General features: G+C 41.0%; 1 protein-coding gene across 1 annotated transcript; it reads right to left on the minus strand.

Annotated features, from left to right (window-relative positions):
- Positions 1–6,250: 6,250 nt before the first annotated feature.
- GAN (gigaxonin) lies at positions 6,251–20,287 on the minus strand (the record flags this gene model as incomplete). The annotated part of the gene is made up of 10 exons (XM_010075139.1): positions 6,251–6,432; positions 7,234–7,343; positions 14,361–14,489; positions 15,001–15,137; positions 15,432–15,581; positions 16,628–16,740; positions 17,222–17,343; positions 18,268–18,485; positions 18,968–19,318; positions 20,173–20,287. Coding segments are annotated over 10 exons (1,627 nt in total), but the record flags the coding sequence as incomplete, so codon positions are not given.
- Between the last annotated feature and the right edge of the window lie 975 nt (positions 20,288–21,262).

Below are 21,262 nucleotides of genomic sequence, written 5' to 3' on the forward strand. Positions count from 1 at the left end.
TATGTTACTTACACTGGGGATGCTTCTTTCTATCCTATTACTGTAATCAGATCCATCAGCTTTTATAAGGGCTCAGTACAACCTCATTTCATTATGAAAATTCAAGGGCATAGGTAGGCAACAGCATTGAGCATGTTCATTTCCTGACGCGCTCTGGCAGGTGTTCATTATTCACTTAAAACCCTGGAAAAAATACTGGGCAACAAAATTTAGCCTTTTACATTGACAAGTTCCAATCTTCCAGCTCACTTTTCAAGACATTTCAATAAATTATTTCAAATAACCTTCAAGTATTATTCTAAACAAATCCTTTATGTATTATAATTAATCTTATAACTAATAAGCAGCTACCTGGAATAAGCTAGTTTTAAAAGTATCTTTAAGATTTTGTATCACCAACAAATTTACAGCATAACCCCCTGTTGGTACCAGTTTATAGCTCAGTTTTCCTATTATCCCTAATCCCTTTTATAGCAGGTATTTATCTCATTAGGCACTTTGCATGGTTTTAATCTATTCTTTTAGCTTGCCTGTTAATCAAAAATTTAAGAGAACTGAAAAGTACACCAGCAGTTAGATTACAGAGTCATGCACAGCACAGCTGATCAGACATGCCACCTTACAGCCTGGCTGCAATCCTTCCTACAGTAAGGAATTTCCCCGAAAAAGCCCACAGGGATGCTGGAGAGCTGGTGCCCAAACTTCAGAGTGCAGGGATGTGACCCCTACAGAGAAGGAGCAGTGCTTCCCCCAGATCTCACCAGCTCTACTGAGGTATCTCCAGGGCAGCTTTTATGGGCTCACCTTTCCAGCCTGAACTGATCGGACAGGTCACTTTTCTTTCGCGAGCAGCATGGCACAGAAACACAGCCCCTCCTGAGGCAGCTCTCTGCTCCAATCATCAGGAGATGGCAAATGGCAAAAGGCTGCAGCACTGATGGGTGAAACGCGGGCCTGGACTCACTCCTTAACAGGGAAAGGAAATGCTCCAAGATGGAAATATTAGCTTCTAACTGCAAAACAAACGTATATAATTAACAGCCCTCCCCCCCACCTGGAGAAGCTGTTGAAGTACTCCAAAGAGTTAAGAGAACACAAACCCCAAACCTTGATGCTAACAGTAGAGGCAGAAAGGATCCATATCCCAACTTCAATGTAACTCCTTGAAAAGCATCGCTGTGAACGGCACCAAAACTTACAATCTTCAGTATGCCTGCGTCCCTGGGTATAGCCACACTTCCCGAGACACAGCTTTCCTTCTGCAGATAGGATTAATCCAAACAAATTGCACTTTATCTAAATATTTATAATTTAAAATACTAAAACCTGTTGTCAGCTGCCATTTATTATATACTTGCATGGCACCAGTGCTGTAATAAAGAGCAAAGTGTCCATACGCATCACACAGAGTGATGTCTCAAGGCAGCTGTGAATAACACAAACCTGCAGAACAGTACTAAAAAAAAAGAAAAAAAAAAAAGATTTACAGTGTCTTAAATAGCATTTATTTAAAAAAAAAAAAAAGAACCACTGCTCTTTTTCTGGAACACAGTGAATTTTAAGCATCTCTGTATTTCAATAAACAGTTGAATTATTGTTATATACAGAGGAAACCAAAAGTTTGGCACTTGTAACAACTCGCGTTTGTTATTGCATCCTGCAGTTTGCATGGCAAATGCGCATTACCAAAACGCATGCAGGCTGTACGGCCACAGTATGTATGGAATCAGCCAGAGAAACTGCAGATAAAACAGGGAAAAATGCTCCCCAAGCTCCTCACTTTTGTACTTGTGCATTTATCGAGTCATGCACAAGAAATATTGCAAAAAAGAAACAGAGCTGCCTGCTGGTTTCTGGAAGGGGAGTTTATAAAGCCAGGCGCTTCAGTAGCTTTGATGGAAAAACTCCTGTTTTCAGCCTGAACCCCGCTGCAGAAGGCAGGCTGTGGGACGTGCAAGCTTTGTGCAGTCAAAGCAAAAGGCATACAGCCTGCCCACAGTTATTAGTGACCTGATTTTGTAAATTCCCCTTTGTTTTCAGATTCACCGCTATCCTTTTGTGTCATCTCATATTGATTTTCCTTCGATTTAAAGATCGGGTACCCTTAAAGCTATGGCAAGCCGCTTGACCGGGAACAGCGGAGGTGATACAGCCTCTTCACAATAACTACAACTTAAGGAATAGCTGATATCATGTTTGAGGACAGGCAGAGCTGCTGTGGTGTAACAAAAGAGAAGACTCTTCAAGATGCCTCTTTGTCAGCTTATAAAAGCAGAAAGGATGAGAATTTGAAATCCAGCGCTGACTCTTCAGGAACACGAGCATCTCACAAGGCCAGGTAAGGAATGGAGACCAGGCCAAGTGTGTGCCACCCTAAGAAACCCAAGAGATTTATTTCATGAGAGCAAGAGCACTTTACACCTCTGCTTCTGCAATCACTCCTTCTGCCGCGCAGAGCGGCCACAAGGCTACATGGGTCAAACAAGCACAGAGGACACTGGTGTCTGCTTACGGTATTCTCTCTCTTCTTTCCCCCTTCTACTCTCAAGCTTTTAATTTTACCCTTAAATTAGCAATTCCAGAGTTTTTCCAAAAATAACCTGTGGTACATAGAGAAAGGGAGGGAATTGTGGTAAAATGCGGAGTCAAGGGAGAAAAAAGCGACCAATATTCCCATCTTCCACAACCCCTGCCCCAGATTTGGGGATTTTCCGAGTACAACGGCTGGGGTTTGCCCAATCCTACAGCAGGGGTAAGGAAAGGACGCGGAGGACCAACCCAAGTTGCTCAAGTCCGCAGTGACCCAGCCAGTCCTGGTGTGGGGTTTTGCTGAGCTTGACTCAAGATGTGACCACCTGAGACCTGCACCAAGGGGCAGCCCCCTCCTGCCCTGTGGTGGGACCAAGTTGGTGGCACTTCTCAGTAATGCAGATGTTGGTCTGGAAGCATCGGCATGGACTCACAACCCCAGCGAGGCACCCGGTTCGGTAAATCAGTGAGGAAGGTGCCCAAGAACCTGATGCTCAGCAGCCAGCAGACTGCACGGCCAGCTGGCTAAGATCATTCCAAAAGTCACCTGGGGGGGAACCGGCTGAATTTCAGAGTGCTGATTCACAAGCTGGAAGGAATTAAAATCATTCCAAAAGTCACCTGGGGGGGAACTGGCTGAATTTCAGAGTGCTGATTCGCAAGCTGGAAGGAATTAATGCTACTGCGCCACGCAAGGACAACTGAAACAAGTTTCTAAACTGCCCAAACACCTAAAGCCCCTGGATTGCAGACAGAAAATCCACGAGTTGCTTCCCACCCATGCGTTTCAGCCACCACGTGCAGGGGTACACAGCCACCAGGAGAGAAGAGACTGCTGCGGGCGAAAATGTGCCCGTGAACCTGGTACAATCTAGAGCTGTTCACACACTCAGCAAACTGGGAGGCCATGGAGCCTGGTATTGCACATCCCAAGAGATACAGCCATCACCGGGCTTGCGCATCAGAACTGGACAGACAGAGACAGGGTCAGACCCCCAGATACCCCCCCTCCCTCCAACACACAGAGGCTGGAACATCTGGATGGGTCCCACAGACAGCGCAGATGGGGAATGATCCCCAGCCCCTCGAAGCGAGGCCAAAGAAGCCAATTTTGACATCTCGGGAATGCTTAAATCTTCGGCTTGAGCACGCAAGAGAGGCCAAAGAAGCCAATTTTGACATCTCAGGAATGCTTAAATCTTCGGCTTGAGCACGCACCCAAAAGTCCAGGAGACAACGTCCCTAGACTCGGTCCCCGACCGCCAGCCGTGCAGAAAGTGACAGCAGTACACACCTGCTAAGAAATTAAGTTTGTAACTGTTTCAGGTGAAGAGGCTTAAACTTCTCTGCTAAATCTCACCAAGTGCATTGGCAACACTCTCCAATTACCAGCAGATTAAATGGTTTTATTTATGTTTTTTTTTAAACAAAAGTAAGAATACCTACTGTTAACCCTACTTTAAGTGTAAACATTTGGTTCAATAACTTTAACTGCAAAACACTGCTAGAGCATATGTGATTTGGATTTTTCATGTGCATTTATTACTTCGGTTTTCTGGATGCTGAATGCCCTCAAGTGTACCGGGAAGCTACAGCCTGCAATATTCTCAATAAACTTTTTGAAAGTTTTCTAAGCCACTTAGAAAACCGAGCTCAAAAGTGAAATAGATACTTAGGAACATTCATCACTTTTGAATATGGGAACTTGGCACTTTGTCTAAGAAAAAAAAATGAACAATATTAAGATTTTCTAAAAAGGGAAGTTTTACAGATAAACTAACAGGACTTGATTTATTTAACAAGACAGCCAAGGATGGAAATAGTGGTTCACATTTCTGTAGTAAAGCATTATATATAAATTTAAAATGTAAAGACATATATATATATATATACACACATACCAAGTTTACTGCAACGCATAAATATATAAACTTTTCAATATGCCAACAAATATAGGTCAGAAAATTGATGTATATAGTTCAAGTTTTGCAGCACTTGTAAAAAATAAACAAAAAAATAAATAATGGTCAATGCATTGGCTGCTGCCCTCTTTTCTTCCCCCCACCCCTTTGCTCAGAATCAGAGTAATTCCAACCACACATCAGTGCTATGGAAGGACTGAGCAGAAGGAAGTTTCAGAACATCTCTTCAAGGAATACTTAAATAAACGATTTTGTACTATTTTGGGATTGTATTTCAGCAGAGCTAAGATGACTCAGTAAAGATGATGCAGGATGACACTAACACAACTGAGGGTGGGGATTGGCTTGTCTGAGGTCCACAAAGTTGCAGAGTGGAAAGTACTGTATGTAGGTATAATACTGGTTATACAAAGCCTCTTTTTCTGAAGGGCAGGAGGTCTTGGTTCTATTTCCATCTCTCTCATTTTATTCCTTTTAAATAAATACAGGTTACACCCCACCCATCACAACAATAATAAAATCAAAAAATTGAGGTAAAAGTGTTCTACCAGCTCATCTTGACTACAAACAAAAGTCAATTAAATATCGCTACTGATGTGAACAAGACTTAGTAAGAATAAAATGCAAGATACTAAATTCTTCGCTATAACCACACCATAGACCCCAGCTTTCAAAGTCAGACAGCAGTAAACGAGACTCTGTACCTTATAGTACGGAAATCATTAATAAACCAACTTTTGATCCCAATTTAAAGTTGCTCTACAAATTTTCCTTAACGCTTAGTCCAAAAATCATGTTTCCTGCAAAACAAATATATTCTCGTCATATTTCACCTTTGTTCTAAGAGAGATAAAATGAACCCTTCCGTAACACTCCATCTTAAAAACCATTCTTAGTTTGCATGCCATCTGAAGTAAAAAGGAACGCAACCTATTTTCTTTAATTTGTCACGTTTTGTTGTCTTTTACCAAAAGCAGCAATCTTCATTAACCATTCCAAACACCATTTCCTTTTCTACTTCACAGAAACAGCCACCACAGCCCACACAGAAACGCACGCCACCCATCTGTATGCCAGTTCATCAGGCTATTCAAATGACAGCGTAGAAAAAACAGTTTACTCCTCTGCAGTATACTGTATCCATTTCAGATTAGTCCATTTTAAATATATTAAAAATATTTGTAGGAATGAAAACATTGCAAACGAATGAAAAACCATATGTACACACCTCCACCATTTTTAGGCACAGACCTTAACTTTTGAGGAAGGACTAGAAATAAAAGGTGCACCAACCAACATCTCCTACGGCATTACAGCCAAACAACAGTCTTCGCAGTATACCAGGGAGGTTGGTTATCATATAGCTTCTGTGTATTATAGCTATCCAGTCCAAGATAGCACATTTATTCTTATCAGTTCCCCTCAGGGGAAACACATCTTAAATAATTTTTGCTTTTCAGTAAACTTCGCCAAAGGAACACAAATTCCCACCAATTTCAGATACCTCCTTCAATAACATGGCTTAAACCCCGCATAGTTACGACTGAAGGTGTTTCCTTAATCCCCCCATTTTGTTTTCCCCCCTCTCTTCTTTTTAAAATATACTTAAGTTATTTGTTCCCGAAACAAGAACTGAGACTCAAGCTTTTTAAGCATTTAAAACAAAAACAGTTACCATACCAAAGCACAGCATACAGTGTAAGTTTCAGTTGTAATTTCTCAGCTTTTCCTTTATATAGAGCTATATTATGGTGGACTGCGCAGAATTCTTCCAGTCTCCTCCACTGTCAGCATACGGATCACGGAGAAGGTACGCGAATGCGGAATAATCCTTGTTGAAGCTGTAGTCGAAAGAGCTTGCAGTTTGCGATCCGCAAAGCTGCACAACCAGTACGGCGGAGGTCCGATGGAAACAGTGGTTTAGTGCGCTGCCAGGTTCCCGTGCTTCTTTTAAATTCTCTAACATAGTCATAATTTGTACCTAAATTCACACATGCACAAAAAAAAGAGGAGATAAAATACTTAAAACATACTGCAGCTATCATCACATTTAACCTCTAATATGGCAAATACACAAACAAGAGCATGCACAGAAACACACATCAATTTCTGGAGCCCAGGGAGAAGGGAGGGGTGGGGGGAAAAGTTTTTTAAGATTTGGGTTTATTACTCATTCTCCTGCTCTGATTTGATTGATAATAAATTACATTAATTTTTCCCCAAGTCAGGTCTGTTTTGCCCATGACAGCAATTGGTGAACGATCTCTCCTTGCTTTTATCTCGACCCGTGAGCTTTTCATTATATTTTCTCTCCCCTGTCCAGCCGAGGACAGGAGTGAGAGAGCAGCTTGGTGGGCACCTGGCATCCAGCCAGGGTCAACCCACCACAAGAGCCAAGAGCCACTATCACATCCGTATGAACCACTGATGACGTCCCCAAAATGCAGGACCACCTGCTTACCACTTGAAAAGTGGAAGAAAGCCTTAGGCTCTAACATTTTTTCTTATATTTAGACAAATGCGGTAACATACTCTGAATATCTTCTGATCTTCAAACTGCTAATCAACCGAACGCTTATAGTGCTGCATTTGTTTCTGAAGAGCTCCAATGCACAAAACCAAACTGTACATTTCTGTACATCCTGCATAATTCCCCTCAAGACTACAGTAACTTAGGAGAACATGGTCCCAGCCTTCTATTAAAAAAAAATTGTCTCATTAGGGCCATGTACTTAAAAGACTGCAAGACAAGCAACAGGAGGTTATTAATTCTAGTTCTGACCTGTATCGAGATCTCCAATCACATATATGCTGGCTCCAATGGGCACAGCTCCATACACGAAAGAAGAACTAGTTGGGATACACAGGTTCTGGTCATTTAGATAAATCCACCTGTAAAAGTAATAATTAAAAAATGGTATGTGATTTTTATTAAACACATTTTAAAAATCCAGATTTTTTCTGCAGCTGTCATCTTGGATTCAAAAGCAGAGTATACAAGTTAATTTGTTACATAAAAACTGTTGGGAACATTGTCTAGTTCAGGACAGTCCTGGCTTTTCCTAGCCAGGAAAAGCAATTGGTGCTGTTGTTTGGGAAGCTCGGGATACCTTATCCTAAAGTTGCTTGACTTCAGAATTGCTCTGCTTATCTGTGTCATCTACCTGTCATAAATTCTTGCAGCCACCCAGTGTGACCTTCTGGAAGAGGGCAGGCGTATCAGAGAGCCTCTTCTACAACGGCTATGCCAGCCAATTTTCCCTACTGAGAAAATTTTAGGCAGCTTTGTCTTAAAATTAGGAGAGTCATAAATGCATGTAAGCCTTAATAGTCCATACTAGGGGAAAGAACAAATCGCTATAGCAGGGCCTTGTTATTAAGCAGTGCCTTCCCCTATATAATTCCCTAACTTCTTTAGTTGCACTTTATCAGCAACAAGAAATCCCCTGCCCAGTAAGAACAACACAGCACCTGGCAATGCTTGACTTAAAACAAGGGATAGAAGGCTGGAAATCAAAATGGTAAGGGATTTGGGGAAAGAAGAGGAGTGTCCATTACCTGCAGCTGAAACAGACCTTCCCCATTACTTATCAGGCTCTTTTCAATCAATTTCTAGCTCCTACTACAATCTTACAAGTCCCCTATGTTCACTTTGAGCATACTCACTTCAACCCTACATCAGCTTGATCTTTGTACCAAGTGAAAAGCAATTCTCCATGCTGAAGCCTCTGGACACCAGGCAAATACGTGCTTGTCACCCACGTGGGACACAGGCTGATAAAGACGTCCCATTTATCTAGAGTTGTCAGCATCCTCTCATCCTCTCGCTGGTTTTGAAACAAATTTCTACAAAATGCTGCTGCACTTCTGCAGATGCTGTCACAGTTACTATTTACAGACCCTGAAGGCACACAAATCAATGCTATTTGAGGTGACTGCTCCTAAATCTTTTATTAAATAATTTACAGAGAACAGGAAAGTTTGAAAAACCTTTGAAAAGCACCTCACGTATTTTCAATGCCATACCTGGTTAATTTGAGGGAAGAGTTAGGAAATATCCTCACGGATACTGCCGACCTTTGAAAATTCTGCATCATCTTAACTCACGATTCAGAAGTAAGCATCTCTTCTGGCATTGAAGGAGATGCTGCTACATATCAATTACCTTGGAGAGATCAATTTTTAAAGGCCAAACGAAAGGATTAGCTGTCCATCATTTGCCTGTGCTATCTACTGAAGGATTAAGACTGCAGAAAGCAAGGAATGGTTTGTAGCTGTCAGAGAGGACGACGGATGAACTAAGAACAGAGAAAAGAAGTCCTCTACACTGATTCAGAAACTCTGTTAGAGAGCAAAACACCTTTCACCATTATTTCATTAACTTCCTTTCCTTACTGTGGGAAGAGGACACAGGCAGTGTTTTCACTGCTTTATAGCACCAAATTACAAAGTATTATGAAAACTAAGCAAGTGGCAGAGAAATGCAGGAGGAAGACTGCAATTTTTTTTTTTTTTAAATTGTAAAGATAGGACCATGTTAAGGAAGGGAAAAAACCAAAATCAGACAGGTTTAGTCTAGCTACTGATCAAGTTCAGGCTTGGAAAACACATGAACTGTGCAGGTTTGTCCACACTAAATACTCAAGATTTCTGAGTTTACTTTGAAAAAACAACAGCGTGGGACACAAGCGTTTTCCTACGGCACATCAGGAAAGGACAGTATTAAAAAGTACCTGTAGTTGCTTGTGAAAATTAATTCTCAACCTTTCTTATCACACAGATTTTCAAAAACAGGCACAACTTTTCAGGAACAGTTACAGCAGCTTTAGCAGTTAAAACTAGGAAGGAACAAAGACAGGAAGGGCAAGAGGTCACGTTTCATCAGAATCTGACTAAACTCCAGCTTAACGTGGGTTGTGCCCGCTGTTTGAACAGCATGGAAAAAACACCACGACCAAAAATTCACAATCTTGAGGAATTTGAAAACACTCCTCGGAACATAACTCTTGCGTACTGCCCTGGGATGGCTCTACTCAAAGCGAGCCCCAGAGGAGCAGGGGAGACGGCATGTCCTCTACCCACAGACAGAAAGGATTGCTCTGGCACTGAAATATGCTTCCACTCAGATTAGAAAAAAAAAAAAAAAAAAAAAAAAGAGGGGGGGGGGGGGTGGGGGGAAGGCATTCTGATCTTTTTTTCAGTCTTAAAGTGATAGAAACAAAAAAAATCCATCCATATTGCTGTAATTAATAAGCAGCATGGCAACTGTTTTATTTCCAAGCGGGAAGTAAATAGAGATGTAATACAGAACCAACATATTCCAGACACGTCCCCTCAAGCTCCCACCAGCTGTGAAAGGAAGCCTACAAATGAATGAAAATCTCTGCGTTCCTCTCCTCTGACAGCGCTATCACTCAGCCAGTTAGTTTTCTCATTACATTTGCATAAGCACCTTCTTTTAATGCAATTCCTGCACAGGGAATGGGAGAATCTTCCCAATTACACATACTGTGTTCCCAGATTATTTCGTTTACTACTTACATACTGCTGAGAGTATTTCCTTGTTTTACTGTGTTCCAATGGCAAAAAGAGTGTTTTCAATAACTTTTAATGAAGCATTGCTTCTGAACAAGTATCTCAGTTTTATCCCCCTCCATACCTGCAAATGTGGGTAATGCTTTTGAAGCAGGAGCTGGTGGGAAGCAGGGAGAAACCTACCCCACTTACAGCCACCAGAGAGCGGCAGCAGCGGCTATACTCAAGGACAGAGCTCCACCAGCAGCTCTTGCAAAGTCCTAAAGACAATTTGTGCTATTAAATATTTCCAAATATCCACACCGAAAAGGATGTATACGGACATCATCCAATTTTCCACCCGTCTACATGATGCAAAAAGCAGTATTATAAATTATGAACTCCGGTAAAAGGAAAGACTGACCCATCAAGGTCTTTACTACGTAGTTAGGGTTTCCTGCTTTTTCTGGAGTAGACCAACACTGGGATCATTGAGTGAAGGATACCCTTACATCTCCATTTCCTACTTTCACATTTTTAAAAATCTATTTTTAGCTTGATCAATATTTTAAAAAAAACAAGATACAATGTACACAAAGCTCAATCTATAGCCTTTGGAAAAAAAAAAATCTACATCCTGAAAAAACCCGCAGTCTGACGTAGATACTATTTTTTATCCATGGTTCACTTAAGTTCACTCTTGCACATGACTGTGAAGATAGGCTGACAAAACATTTATTAACTGAAAAATCTCAGTTACAGAAGTACTTCAAATATGAGAATTATTTTCTACGTTATCCTGTCCACGTTTCATGTGTATGCTACTATTCTGTCTCACTTCATTTATTTTATTACTTGTTTATACAGTATAGCTTAACATGAGTCTCAATGTTTATTTTTTTGCTAGTGTGAAGATCTCAGCATATTCCTAGGCTTTAGAGAAGTCTGCGTCATGGTTAAGAATAACAATTTTGAAAGACTGTGCACTATGAGTTATTCTGGAGTAAGTTACTGTCAAAGTAAGCAATACTAAACAAGTTAAGCTTCAGTCCTTTCATCCAATTCAAGCCAGAATTATGCCAATTTATACAAATTAATAAGTTTATATACTGCTGTAAGTACATACTTAGACATACACACTAAGCTAAATCCCTAACTCTGATCCTCATGGACTCTCGATGCCCAGGATGCTGCTAGATCCTGTATTCTCAGGTAATGGGAGCTGAGGCACACGTGAAAAACGATGCCAATCACACGTGTGCATTGCTGCACATACCTGTGAACCAACAACATCTGATGGCTGAACTCACTGTAGCTTCCATTAAAAAAAGGGGAACATGATGTAGTTCTGCACTTACTTAAAAACAGCTGGAAAAGTCTGTAGCTCATTATGAAAGAAGCAATACCAATATGTAACCATTAAAAAACCTCTATGAATTTTTGTTTGAGACTGCTAGAATTTATACACTGTGCTTTTGACCCACTGCTGCTAAATGAACTTGCAAACATATCCCTCCTTTCCACACATCTCTCTTAACCCAACACTTCTGGACTTCTGTCAATAATATACACATACGCTGTCAATGTGATATTTCAGATTTGACAGTTCCAGTGCTATTCTTCCACTAGAACTACAAAAAGAATACATGCTGTGGAGTCTGAAGGTGCTTAGATCCTCCGCGGTGACTTTTTGAACCTGCTCGTTTAAAAGGGTACTAATCACCTCTATTTGGATCAGAAACTATTGCTGAGGAAATAAATACACTTTTCAATTATAAATTAATCACCCTGTAGCAACAGCATAATGTCTTTGTACATACCACGCTAACTATGCACTAAGGAACTGGAAGTAAGATGTTGTCCGTCTGTGGTAAAATCGATAGCATCACTTACGCTTCCTCTGGAGTAACGATGCCCAGCAGAGCATGATACACTGTGCAAGCGGAACTGCTTAACTACTCAAACACACACATCGGTACTTAGCAGAAGGTTTTTCACAAACTTAAGAGAAGCATATTATTTAAGCTTTCATCCTTCACTCAAAATAAAATTATTTAGATTTCTTTTCTGCTCTTTTCGAATCAGCCCACGAAATAATACCCTCATGTATTCCGGAGAGTCAGCTTCCCTTTGTTTAGTATTCGTTTGATATTTGTGAAACACTATTATAACAAAATCATGGTAATTTTCCAGATTCAATCTTACTTCAAAGAAGAGTACCAGATAACAAAGTATTTTGTCTCAGCGTTTGGCAGACAGAAATATTTGCTAACTGCATTTTGAAGGGACGTCCCTTTATGCCTATTTTCTCTCTCTTCCCCATAGGTACAACTACTCAGGTCTCAAAGTCGCTGCCACGGCCACCCTGAATGGCATCTGTCCCACGCAGCACTCCGAGGGTACCGAAATGAAATCTGGGGTGACTGTTAGCCCTGCAGGACAGAGTGCTGGACCGTACCGCAGTGCCACTGCCCCCTCTCCTGGCCAGCAGCCCCCCTGCTGCCTCCCAGGCTGGAGCTGGGACCTCCAAACCCGGGAGCAGAGGCACAAACCCCAGCCAGCAGCACTGGAAAGCAGGAGCAGCCATCATCCCGGTCCAAAGGAACATGCACAACCTGTGAGCCGCCTGCAGTGCCAGCGCAAGCTTATGCTGAGTTAAATTTCTAAGCTCAAATTCTGTGCAGTGGCAGAGCAGAAAGGCAAAGCCTGAAGATCTCAGCAGCCCTCAACGCGTGCCTCCTCCAGCAACCACAGACCTGGATCACCTGCTGCTGCCTCGCCTTCCTCTGCCACTCGCACAGCAGACGGGTGCTGGAACAAGAACTGAAGCAACTGGATTTTTATGGTAACTGTACTTGAATCCTGTAACACACACCTCTGGAACGCCACCAAACAAAGACACAGACAGACACGCTAGAAATACGGCCGGGCGGGTGTCTGTACTGCAGTCAGCAGGTGGCACCAAGCACTCACCTGCAGCACCCAGGCTGGAACCTCCCAGCTTTTCCAAACTCCCCTTTGTGAAAGCTCAGGCTGCATCAACCAGCGAAACAGGTTTACAGTCACTGGTGAGGAGTCACGAGCTATTATATACCACCTTTTGAAGAGAAGAATCAGCCTGGAAATATTTCAGGCAAATCAACTAAAAATAGCAAGTAGGAGGTAGGGGAGCACGTCTTTCCAGAATTCTTTCCTTTTCAAAAGCCTCTTGCCAAAAAGTTTGAGCTTTTAGCACTTCCCCACACCCTCACAGGACTAGAAAATGCTAGAGAGCATCAGCAGCAATAGCCTTTTATCTGTCTGCTTCCTATAACCACTTTAAAGAGCATTTTTTCTCCAGCTTCATTTCATTATAACTAGTTTGGATGTCACTTTGAATACAGACAACCTCTTCATCCAGAAATTAAAGTCTCTTTACCTCCACATCTTGCAAGAAAATTATATAATGAACTTATGTCTACTATTCTATTTTTGTGTGCTTTTATACAGGCCACAGTCATAAGTCAGTCTTGATCTTGTAATACAGACGTATTAATCTCCTCCACTGTCAACAAGCCATGAACCACCTGACCACAAAGTCTTTTTCAATGTAGTTTATAAAAGAGAACCATCCTTTCCTATATGTAAGAAGAAAGCACTGGAGGTACCAAAGCTTGTCAGTTATGACTGGAGAATAAGGTGACTGCACACAAAATTCTGTCTAATGTAACGTTTTGAACAGTTACCACATGTAGTAAGGTGGATTCCAATACCAGAGCCAAGAGATAACAAATGAAGTCATCAGAAGCAGATCCAAAACAAACAAAAGATTAGCCACACACGGTGTGTCGAGGTGCCTGTGGAAAGTATAGTATCCACAGCGTCATTCCTATGGCAAGAGCCTACACAGGTTCAAAAAGCAATCAGCTACAAATGCCTGGAACAAAAATGCACAAAATTTCTTATCTCTATTTTAGGAGTTCCCTAAGTTGCAACTTCCTGGAGACAGGACTGGACCATGGAGAAGTATCCCTGTACGTACTTATGTCCTCCACGAACACTCCGAGGAGCCTAGGCACACGGACGGGTTGGGGGCAGCAGCACCCTGCACTTGGGGAAACTGCAGAGCGCAGGGAAAGAACTGGGCAAACTGCCTGCATGGTCAAGGTGTTTCTCCTGTTCTGGGCCGTCAGGACTGTGACATGGCAGGCCAAGACTTTAGGTTTGGTACCGCAGAGGGACAAGCCACTGAAGCAGATGGACTTTTGGTAACAGCCACAACGGATCATACAAGGTAAAATGAGCAACAAGATCAATCTGCTTTGAAGAGCTGGAGCAAGGGATGGGGGAACAGACAGGTGAGTGTGTAAGGCACGTATTTACATATTTTCTATGTTTACAGCGGTAGCTAGTTACCTTTTAAACTCATCATGGTAAAATTCAGATTTGCACGTCACCATCTCACTGGCTTGACTGTCATCACGACTCCTGACCCCGCCAAATACATAAAGCTCAGAGGCAACTCCACAGGCCACTGCCCCAAATCTGAGAATTCAAATAAGAAAAAAAAAATGCAATGTATCAAAACCATTTCAGTTATCCTTCTGAACCTTCTCCATCTTTTACTTTTTTTTTATTTCTATACACCACCCCACCTCTTATATGTTCAATAAGATGAGATGAGTCATGAAAATAATTTGTAAGCACCTAATTCAGACCACGTAAAAGAACAAAACAAAGTATTTATCTCTGAAAAAAATTCTGAAGTTCCAATTGAACTATAATATCCAGTTTTCATTTTGCATCAGGGAAGTATTGCTTGTAACATCAGGAGTGTATATCTACAAAATTCTTATTTATTGCTTGGATGCTTATCTATACTCAGTCATATGTTGGCATTGTAACTACAGGCCGTGATTCAGAAAGTCATGGTGAAGTTCAGAGGGCACTCTAACAGCCATCTTCAGTGATTCATCACAGAAAGGACAAGTTCCTCTCAGAGTGTTAAAAATGCTTATACACAGCCATCTAGGTCCCCCCTTCCATTTTCACTCACCTCCTCTCTTTCAGAGGACAGATTGCTGTCCACTGCTGAGTCCTAGGATCATAACACTCAACGGATTCAAAGAGTTTTCCATAGGAGCCTCCACCCATTGCATAGATTTTCTTCTTCATAGCTGCATAGCAGCCAATCTTGTAGAAAAAAAGAAAAAGTACATCTAAAAATCATACACAAATGCACCGTATCAAGAGCTCAAAACTATATACACATACACACACACACACATACGTATGTGGGTTGCTTGTACCGCAAGTCAAACAACGCCAGGCATAAACATTCTTAGCCAGTTTTGTTTTGGTATATAAATAAAGAAGCTGTTCTCCCTCATTTCATTCTGAGACTGCTACAGCTTCTACTTGAAGCAAAAGGTTGAAATATATACATGTGTTGGCATTAACTATTTAACAATAAGATATAGTTCTTACCTTTCTAACCATGGTCAAGTCTGGCTGCTTGGTCCAGGTCCGGCTATAAATATCATAACTCTCCATAGAGATCAGTTCCCTTTCACCGTCCTCGCCTCCCAGAATATAGAGAATCCCATCAATCTCTACCACACCAAAATTATGTCGTGCCTAAGGAATATCAATAAAGTCAACACTGTAAAAAATAACCGCCATTGCGAATAAATCCATACAAACTTTTATTCAGTGTCTCTGCCTGCAAAGTGATATTGGTGGTTATATCTGGGTTGGTTTGTTTGTTTAAATGGTGAAGTCTTAAACTCCAGAATAAGATTATTAATCTTTTCAACTAAACAAAACAAAGGGTATTCAAAACAGACAGAGCAGCAAAAGCAAAAGAGACCCCACAGCAGTCTGAGAAGCGAGCTTGGCTGTATTTCAGTGTGCACAGCAGTGATCTCCACAAGGAAGCTGCTGCGTTCAGGTCTCTGCAGTAGCAAAGCCTGGGCCCATTATCTGTGAAAGGCAGCTCTGCTGTTTTGCATGTAGGAGCACAGCCACCCTCAGTCTTACTCATAGTAAACAGGAAACTTAACGCTTTGTAACTACAAATGGCCTTTGCCAACCAGAGACTGTAATGAGGAAAACCCTGTGGCAAATAACAATTTCATAATAAACACCCTATCCTGATTTAAGATAAAAACACAGGTGTACCAAGGATATCTCTTTACAAATAATAAACTGTTAGTTTTTGATGGAATGCAAATATGAAGGAAACATTAACTCAAACCACACTTCAATATAAATGTCTCTGCAAGCCGAGTTCTGTATGTTGGCCAGTCCTCTGCCCACCTTTTCTGCACAGTCCAACCCCTTTGTCCATATAAGAGTTTTCTTGTGTACAACACAAAGGAAATGTATGCGTGTATACAGAGAATATTAAGTATATTATATGACTGATTCCATGTGGAATCGCTGAAATTTCGTAGTTTGTCTTTACAGCCAGCTCTTCACTAATAGATTAGTTTTTCCAGACTCGGAAGTCATTATCAGACCACAAGCATAACAAGAGGATACAAACAGAAGGTGGTGTGCAGTATGATGTTGAATGTGTAAGATGCAAGTGACCAGAGATTCAGAATAAAATTCTCCAGAACAAAAGGAAGATTTTGCCAAACTAAAAAAATCAAATCCCAACAGTTAGACAGAGATCTTGCCTCATTCATTGGTGGTAAGGAACTCCAGGAATTGGTATCTGGATCATATTTCTCTCCAGAGCTTAGCGTTCCCTTGTTTTCATCCTGACCACCAAGCACAAATAAAAATCCTTCTGTAAAACAAAATGTAATGTGACCTTTAAAACAGGACCCACACCCGTACGCTGAACAAGACAATGTGACTGGTGAGCTGTATCCTGGAGTTTGCTAACAGATTCAGACCAGTCACAGGTCAAACTCTGCACGGGAGAAGGTAAAACACATATTTATTCCTGGACTCAAGTCTACCCCTGCAAATACTCTTCAGCATATTCAGTGATGCAGCAACTAGAATTTACTTAAAACATGAAATACTCCTGGAGAGACAGATGCAGCAGATTCTTGCAAGATGTTGCGGGAATAGTGATTTTAAGACACTCAGATGACAGGGATTTTCACAGAATAAAGTAATGTTTTGGGCAGACAAAGGGGAAGCAAGAAATAACCCCAGTGCAGTCAATCTTAAAGAAAAAATATTATAAGCTGTATTGCAGATTTTGAGGCACTGGTAAGTTTTCATAATATTGACTTCACAAATACAAAGTTCCCCTTTACCTGCTGACAATACTCCATGATTGATCCTTGGAATACTCATAGGAGCAAGTTCAATCCAGAGCTGTCTATTGGGATCATAAAGAGGACACATACACCGCATCACTGAGGTTGGTTTCCGTGATCTGAACACAGGGTGGGGAGGGAACAAATAGAAACAGAGAGACAAGACAGAGTTTTACAAGTTCACTGTCAACGACTTGTGTCTGAACCTTGCCCATTTGTGCTTTAATATATGTTCATAAAGTGTGGCATTTCCCTGGTGAGGAGAAGACCTCAAAACCAAACCTGTGTAAACTGAGTTTTGCACAGGCTGGAGATATAAAAAGCAGACGGACTTCATTCGTACGGTATCTGCCTGCAACATTTTTTATGAAGGAACTCTGAACAAACTAAAAAGAACTGATAGGCAGTATTAGTAATGTCTGAGTAAAGCGATCCACAAACTGATGTGAAAAATATTACTGGAGTATTTTATTACACTTCAATAAAGAGCAAATATCCAAGTGCTAAACTTACTGAAACAGGACAAACCCCCCCCTCTACTGCAGGGGGTACTCAAGAAGGAAAGGGATTATTGTGTGGAACAGGAATTTTCACCTAGCATCTCAGATGCACCAATAACGACTTTTCTTTGGAACAACAGCTATTATAAACAAAACAGTTAAAGCACACATTCATTATTAAGATTTTATTATAGATGCTTTTCAAATCATTAGAAAAGTGTTTCTCCAGTGTTCTGTGCTTGCTCTGAGCCAAGTTGTCTCAGTTTTAAAAAAAATTCAATGTTTACTGAACAAACACCACATCCTACTCTACTATATGGCGAATGCCAGAAAAAAAAAATAATCACAAAATAAGTATTTATTGCTGAATCATTCACACAGGTATTTCAGGTGTGCCTGACCAACTCAAAACCAAACTCAAATAATAGCATCATAAGCACATTAGGTGCACATATGCTCTCCCTGTGTTTTCAGACGTGCCATTAATGCTAGACGCTTGTATTTTACTAACTGTGATGACCTGCAATGCCATTTAATACTTACACTCGTTCTTCTCCACCAACAGTCACTATACACTCCGAGTAGCCCCGCGGCTTGAAGGAGGCCAGCATCGCCTCTCCCTGCTGGGGCGGCGTGAGGGGAATATTGTTGCATTCTTTGACGATCTCCCGTACCAGTGGTTCGCTCATCATCTGCTCACGTAAATACGCTGAATCTAAGCCCGAAACCCACACTGCTGACATGACATCCTTCATGTGAACCTACAGAAAGAGATAAATGCCAGACAATCCCCCAAACTTCACAGAACAGCACTAAGGCACACGTACATACAGATGCTTCTATAGTTACCAAAAACTTAGAAGAGTATTTTTGACATTTGGAAGTAACAACAAGATCTACAATACAATGTTATTAACAAAACGCATCAATTCTTCAAAGTTTCACTACAAATGTGCTACTTGCTTTCTCCCTATAAAAACAAGATTATAGCATCAAATGCCAAAAAGTTTTTTTTTTTTTCTTAATGCTTATTAAATAATTAAGACAGCAGATGATGTATCATCAACACAGCTTTCACTCTTTTACTGCAACCCTGCTGTCTGCATTTCAGGCAAAATTCTACCAATTCCGTAAGTGCAAGATTAGCCCTGAAAGAAATGGATCTATTTTAAGTTCCCACCAATTAGAATAAACACAACAATTTGGGTCCCATTCAAAAATATAAACATTTGGATGTCCTGACCTTTCTCGATTCTGAATCATGAGAAATCCACCTAATCACCGCTTCAAAGACGTATCTTTCGTTTCCAACATTGAGCTTTTCCATCGACAGCACTTCTTTCAGTTTTTGAGGAGTCAGTTCCAAGAATTCCTCTGTGCTGCTGACATCTCGAAAGTGAGTTTCCAGATACTCTGAGGCAAGGTAGTGAACATGATGCAAACAATAGTGCAGTGCAAAGTCCCGAATACCAATACAGTTCTCAGCAGCTATGCAACCTTCTAAAAACTCACAGCAGAGAGTTTTTAAGTCTGTAAGCAGCAGGAGATCAGCTGCCTGTACCACATCTTGGATAGTTTCTTCATTTAGCCTGATCTGCAAGAATTAATTTAGAAGTTATGGCTACTACCACTCATTTGTTTCATGACATGTCCGCATTCATTACACTCATTCTCAGTGGCTGAAAAACGGAGTATTAATGCCAGTGTAAAACTTATGAGAAATTGATACGACTACTACACGTTTATAAATTAACACAGGGATGGAAAGGCATTTGCTCGACAGAAGGCATCAAGCATAATTTGGCACCTGAAGGAACCATGAAATTGCTCATCTGATCTGGGACCCTAAAATGAATTTTGCTGCAATAAATAAATAATTTTTAAAAACTCGTGTCTAGAAGAGAATTTCAAGCCACATCTGCCTTTTATTTTTCCGCTGAAAGTAAAATTCATTCAGCAATCTCAATCTGGTGCTGAATAAACTGGACACATCAACGTTAATTCCTGCACAAAGATCTGACGGGGCATGCTGGTGGCAACCAGGGGCCAGAGAGGTGGCCACGGGGGTCAGGAAGGGAGGATGCCCGATGTCTTGTAACATTCAGCGATGGGGTCTCGAACTCTACTGCTATGAATCCAGTTCTCTTTCACAGCTGTAAAAGACTGCATGTTTTAAAGCAGGCGGCCACAAACTTTAATAGAAGTATTTGACTCTTTTAGAGGCCTCCCCCACCGCATGAGAAGAGCAGAGACAGCTCCTGCAGAGCCCACCGCCTCCAGTTCACAGGCACAGCCCACTGGAATATACTGATACATCACTTTGGGGAAGTTTTATCACAAAGCTTTAAACCTCAACAAATTTATTTTTCAGGATAGCGGTGCTAAACCCAGGTTATTTTGCTAAGTAATTCCACTTCCTTCTATTTATTTTTTTTTTTAATACCATACCTGTCCACTGAAGATGTAATCTAGGATCTCTTTCATTATATCAACAGATATGCCTTCAAGTTCAATCTTGTATGTTGAGCCATCATCCTTTGGAGGATTATAATTCAATTTTGTTCTAAAAGAGGAGAAAAGCAAAAAACAAAAAAAAAGTCACAACCAGGGCATTGCTTGCTGTCAGTTTTCTGAAGTAACAAAAGCCAGCCATGGATCACTCCAGCTCTAACAGAGATGTTAATCCCTTACAATATGATTTGAAAATTGTCTTTCTTGAATTAGCATTAAAAGGATGCATGTATGGTCTCCAGTACTGCTCATCATTGCTCATTTCCAAACTGAGCAGATATGTTAGACTTGCAAACTAGCCACGGCATCAAAGAGGCAAAGTAATTTTTTCCCAGCTCATTCATCACAAACATTCATAAACTTCACTCAGAACTTCAAACAGAACAGCAGCTCTGCTGACAGATGAGACACACGAGTTTGTTTTGATAAAGGCAGAAAAAAACCCCAAAACAAAAGAAAAAAAGATAAAAAATAATTACAGAGAGCAGATCTGATCAGAATATACACTGTCAGCGCAAATATTTGGATTGCATTACCATTTTGTGTAGTTTATGATGTTATCAGCCTCCTGCTATGCCTGGCTGTAACCGAACCGTGCGCTCAGTTGTAGGAAACAGCCCATGTGCTGCTCAGCTGAGCCTGAAATATTCATCTGCATCAGGGGACGCTTCACTTATGAGCTATTTCTTTAAACATACCAGGAGGAGTTTGATGGGCCTTTGAACAGAATGGAGTGGGACTGGGGGAAAAGACAAGGAAATAATAACAACACTGCAGAGAGCTTTGCTTTCCATCATCTTTTAATGCAAACACTTTTTCCAGGAAAGACAACTTTAAGTGTTCAAAAGGGAGCAGGGTCCACCAGTCCAATGAAAACAGCCACAACAGCTGAAACATCATTTGAACATCTTTTTTCCACACTTCAGGCAATGAAGAACACATTATGTAAAGACCAGAACACTTCACAGACTCATAGAACTTGTTTCCGTACCTCTGTGTATACATAGATACCTACATCTATATCACA

This window comes from Pterocles gutturalis, unplaced genomic scaffold (assembly GCF_000699245.1).
Source record: "Pterocles gutturalis isolate BGI_N339 unplaced genomic scaffold, ASM69924v1 scaffold9647, whole genome shotgun sequence".
NCBI lineage: Eukaryota > Metazoa > Chordata > Aves > Pterocliformes > Pteroclidae > Pterocles > Pterocles gutturalis.